The sequence below is a fragment of the Dendrobium catenatum genome, unplaced genomic scaffold (assembly GCF_001605985.2).
Source record: "Dendrobium catenatum unplaced genomic scaffold, ASM160598v2 original_scaffold_104185, whole genome shotgun sequence".
Lineage (NCBI taxonomy): Eukaryota > Viridiplantae > Streptophyta > Magnoliopsida > Asparagales > Orchidaceae > Dendrobium > Dendrobium catenatum.
The window spans coordinates 90,207-95,642 of NW_021422623.1; the positions used below are offsets into that span (position 1 = coordinate 90,207).

A 5,436-nucleotide genomic window follows, 5' to 3' on the forward strand; every position below is an offset into this window, starting at 1 on the left:
ATTTAATGGGTGAAGTTTAGGTCATATATACAAATATATTCTTATATGAATTAAGTCATTTATCTTCTAGTAGCCAAAAATAATTAAAGCATATTATAATGATCCATAATTTTAGCATAATAATTTATTTCATTCTAGCGTGCACAAATTATCAAAATTATCTAAACATTATTTAACTATTGGATTACCTTAGATTGATCTAAGAATCACCTATGCATGAACTATCAAGTAGGAAAGCAGATTGTTTATCTTTTAGATTAAAAAGAATTAATTTTTAATCTATAAGCTATTAGGCTCGTTACAAAGTTATCTAGTGTCATATGTGTGCAGGTGGCCCTTGCTCTTGAGTGGCTTGCACCCGCGATCGAGCTTACGTGCAGAGCTTTTCCTTCGCCTACTGAACGATCCACATGAACAAGCTCGCATTCTTCAAGTAACTGCCAAAAAAATCTCATTGAAATCAGTCATTGATACTAATTGTTGTGCAAATCATAGTGGGAGCAAACAAAACAAACACATTCAAACACATCAATTTACATGGTTCGACAAACAATTGTCTGCGTCCACAAAGAGTGGATGATTTCACTATATTGAAGAAAATTGAGTTACAATTAGCTCTCTATTTTTCTATACTCCCATATAACAACCCACAAGCATTTAAATAGATTTGAAAATAAAATATAATAAGAAAATTTCCTTATAAAAGTGTCAATTAAATTTCCTAATTATACAGTAATCAAATCCAAAATTAATATATTATTTAGCAATTAAATACTTTTCAGATTAAAGTTAAGATCAATATGAAAGGATTTTCACTCTGGGTCACATCAACATTTTTTTACTTTAAAAATAATTCTTTTTAATCTCATTACACCCTTTTTAAATTCTTATTATGTACTTATAACTTTTATATCAACTCATGAAAAAAAATATATATAGCTTGAAAATATTCAGAATTAAAAACAATTAAAAGATAGCTACTTGACTTTCTGCTCTGATTGGTTCGAAGAATTTACAAGAAAAAACTTCCTTTCTCAATACAGGTTCCTGCAGTCACAGCGACCAAAAGAAAAAAAAATAAAAAAGGAACTTTTATTACGTTCGGTGCAAGGACGTAGAGGAACGTCCGGTCGGAGGCAATTTCCCGTCCAAAAACTAGGTATTTGCTCTGTACAACTAGGTATTATTTGATAATAATGAAGAATACCGTTCTATGAAGAACAATACCGAGTTATACCGAGCTGTACCGAGAAATACCGAGTTGTACCGAGTTTTTCTGGGAAAAACTCGGTACAACTTTGGTATAACTCGGTATTTGCTCGGTAAAGCCCGGTATAACTCGGTATTGGGTCTTCAAATGATGGTATTCTTCGTTATTGTTTGATATTGCTCGATATTTGCTCGGTACAACTCGTTTTTTGGCAGGAATTTGCCTCCGACTGGACGTTCCTCTACGTCCGGTCGGAGGACGTAATAATTGTTCATAAAAATGAGAGATCTTTAATTCATTTGAAACAGAAGCGCTTCTCAACTTCCCCGCTAAACTCCGGAGGCCTATTAAGCTTTTCCATTATCGCACTCCGGAAATTGAAGGTCTCACTCACCGGAGAGCTTGGTCTTCCTCTCGACTGCTCGACGACGACCAGCTCACTTAGGGGAACTCGCTTCCCAAAACCATGGCCCTCTGCCCTCTGCTTTAATCCTTTATTCCACCGCACCTTCGCCTCAAAGGACTTTGTACTAGACATGAAACTCGGACTATTATCCGCAGAGTTCAATAAACGCTGGAAAACCCCGTTAGATGCACCGCGGACGCTCTTCGTCGGAGAAGGCGGGGCAAAGCTTAGACCTGAGTTCAACCACCGCGGTGTGTTCTGTGCTGTGGAGGAGCACCTCCGCGTCTCAACAGGGCAGGGGATAGCAGAGGACATTGAATTGAAGAAGCTCTCATCCATATCGGAAAGGCTTGTTCTTCGAGACGATCTCGATTTAAGACGGTAAGTATCGATGCCGTTGAGTCTCTGGCTTTGGAACGATGCCTCGTCAAATCTTTCCTGTAATGGCTTATAAGAACGAGATTTTCGGGGAAGAGATCGGAACTTTTTGGTTCTAACTGTTGCCTGAGCTCTCATGAGAGCTTGTATACTACGAAGAGTGGCCGCGGCTTTTTTCCGAACTATATAGCCTCGAACTAAAGCTTGCAGCTTAACCAGAGCTTTCAAAGCTCTCAAAGCCTTCTTTGCCTGCAAATGACGCCGAGAAACCAACAAAAGGAGAAATTGAAACGAATAGTTAGGCTGAAGAAGCTCAGAATCACCGCAGAGAAGTATATGAATGGCATATAAGAAGGGAATTAAACTTACTAGATAACCTCTGAATACTGTTTGGATCTTAAGGGCTGCAAGCTGCTCATGAATGCCGCATAAAATGACACGATGGCTTTGATTCGTCAGACGTACCACCGCCACTGCCGCCTGAGCCGCAGCCACCGCTGCTTCGGCAGCTGCAGCTGTCGCGGCTGCGACTGCAATAATGTGCTTTCTCTGCTCCTTCTCTTTTTCTGCATACATTGAACGAAGCCACGCCATGTCGCAGGAAATCCTCCCTGACATGTAACTCCACCTCTTCTTCTCCATTTGGTTATCAATGCTTGGAGCTAAAGCGGCAGCGAACGCCATTGTTTCTTTGTGTTCTCTGCCTTCTTTTTTGCCTCCCAATAAGTTAGTCAGCCATCTTGTAGCTCGACCCATTGTTGCTTTCTGGTTGATGGTCTGCAGAGAAAGGAATCACAGGGGTAAGTAAAATGGTCTTTAATATGTAAATCCATGGACTAGAAGAAGCTTACTCAGATCTTTCGCTGCTCGTGCGCTACAGTTTTGAACTTTGCGGCGATTACAAGAATCGGAGAGAATTGACTGATCCTCTCAGATCACGAAACTGTGGAAAGAACTGAGAAGCAGGAAGCTGTAAGGAATGACAGATAGCAAGAGAAGGCAGATTTTATATGCAATTATGGAAATTTGAACGAGAAGAGTTCTGTAGTCCACAGATCTGTTTCAAGTAAAATGGAAAATATAATGGTTGATTTTAAAAATCTTAGTGGATAAAAATCTTAAAAATTATTACTTCCCCCCAAAAAAAATCTTAAAATTATTATCAAAATGGTAAGATTTAAATCCACCAATCAATTTTTTTTATGTTCGAATTGGAGTGAATATAATCATAAATTATGCACGCAATCCAGGAAAACTCCAAATGGAAGTTTAAGCTGCTAACGAATAGGCTTAGGAGAATTAAATCTATCAAATTAATGCCGTATATATATATATATATATATATATATATATATATAGAATACTTATATAAACAAGCACAATTAAAATGAATGTCTATTTGAGATGAGATTAACTTTTTGTAAATATGATTGCAAATTTATCAGGAGAAAAATAAATTTTTTTTAAAATTTTAAAAAATTAATTTTCTAGTATAAATTTTTTTTGAAACCAACAAGAATATAGTAGTCAAACAAAATTATAATTGTAATTTGAAAATTAAAATAGTAAGAAATTTATCTTGGAAATAATTTTTTGTAGAATAAAAGTTTTTAATAATAAAAAAATAATATTAAAAAAGTGCTTTAAAATTAATAAAAAGTTATTTCAAATGAAATCGGAAGATTGACTTGATGACTGTAAGATTAATTTTTTGGTTAATACTATTAGTAATTCGTGGTATCCCTATCTTAATTGGTGACAATGAATGCCATAATTTGAAATTTATGCTACATTAAACAAATGCCATATTTAAAACAATTACTCTTTCCAACGTTTGCAACCTCAAAGATCTCCATCCTCATATTTATGCCTCTTTTTGAATTCTGAACATCAGTTACGTTTCATTGCAAAACGTGTACGATAAGTTACAATGTCCATTTTTCTTTGTAAACAACTATTCTAAATTATTAGAAGAGGGGAAGGATTAACTCAGCTAAAAAATAAGAATAATAAGAAATTGTTCTTTTTACATGTTTTTATAGCAATTTTTTACATTTAGGTCAATTTAAATAAATTCACATACCATATCACATACGTAAAACAACATTTTAAAAGCGGATCGAATCGGTCGACCAAACCTCCATTGTTTAACACAATATTAATTTTTATAAATATGAATAATATTTATTTTCTTAGATGAATAATATTTATTTTATTTTTATCATTTATTTTTTATATTTTGATTATATTTAATAAAAAATTAATTTTTAACATGAATATTTTTTTTAATTGTTTGGGGAAATTTTTCTTTTTTAGTTAATAATTTTTTTTATATATATTTAATTTTTTATATTTAATTTATAAACAACTGATCGGGGTTTTTCATAAAAATTTTTATTTATTTATATTTTATATCTAAATATGTAATAAAAATTAACAATAATTTTGAATTAAATTATATAGTTATTATATTTCATATTACAATTCTTTACTAATTTTATAATAATATTAATTATTTATTTGTTCTTCGGTTCAACAGTCCGGTACGACTGGTTGAACAATGAACATCTCCTTCTTTCGGTTCTTGTCCGATCTGATTTTCACAACCTTGCATAAACTAGAACTCAAACATCTTGGTTGATAGCCAAAACTTCCCTACCAATAGACTAAAATTTGCTGCGTCTTATACACAAATTTAAATATTATAAGTAAAGTTTGTAAAAGCAAAGATATAACACTTGAAGATTGATTGTGACATAGTTCAATGATTGGAGCGAAGATGTAAACTAAATGATTTAATAAATATTGAAATTATTTAATATGATTGAATGATATAAAATATAAAAATAATATTTAAATGCAAAATATGGTAAAAATAAATAAAATTCATGCACATAATGTTTTTTATAATATAAATTAAAATAATTTAATATTTAATAACTAATTTTTTTTTTGTACACAAATAATAATCACATGTTCTTTTGAAATCTTGTGTTCCTTCATTTAAAAATTTAATCACTGAAATTGATTTAAACACGATATTCAATTGTAGTACCATGATTAATTTGCTATTAAGAACAAAAAAATGAAACTTAAAAGTGAGAACACTCTCATTCAAACAACACAACAACAACATCAAGTCTTTATCCCACTGACGTGCGGTCGGCTACATGAATCCTTTTTCTCCATTGTGTCTTATTAAAAGTCAAATTCATGTTTAAATCTAATAGAAAAGATCATTCCTAATATTTTCTAACCAAGTTTTTTAGGTTTGCTCTACTTTCTTAACATAAGTCAAATTTAATACCTCTACTTTACTAACTAGTCATCGGAAGGCAGCCTTTTATTGTGACCAAACCATCTAAGGCGACTCTCTCTAATCTTATCTCTACTGGAGTTACTCAACCTTTTCACGTATATGCTCATTTTGTATCCTGTCTCC

General features: G+C 32.6%; 1 protein-coding gene across 1 annotated transcript; it reads right to left on the bottom strand.

Annotated features, from left to right (window-relative positions):
• Positions 1–1,097: 1,097 nt before the first annotated feature.
• LOC110106779 lies at positions 1,098–3,010 on the bottom strand. The gene is made up of 3 exons (XM_020836795.2): positions 2,846–3,010; positions 2,364–2,771; positions 1,098–2,243 (listed from the first exon to the last, which is right to left on the bottom strand). Exons 2-3 carry the CDS (start codon positions 2,748–2,750, stop codon positions 1,506–1,508), a joined length of 1,125 nt encoding a protein of 374 aa, XP_020692454.1. The 5' UTR covers positions 2,751–2,771; positions 2,846–3,010; the 3' UTR covers positions 1,098–1,505.
• Positions 3,011–5,436: the final 2,426 nt, after the last annotated feature.

What these genes read in the sequence shown, in the direction of transcription:
- LOC110106779 (XM_020836795.2), bottom strand. Translation starts at nt 2,750, where the DNA reads ATGGGTCGAGCTACAAGATGGCTGACTAACTTATTGGGAGGCAAAAAA. An exon ending in CAGTATTCAGAGGTTATCTA is followed by an intron (nt 2,244 to 2,363) that starts GTAAGTTTAATT and finishes CGTCATTTGCAG; the next exon opens with GCAAAGAAGGCTTTGAGAGC.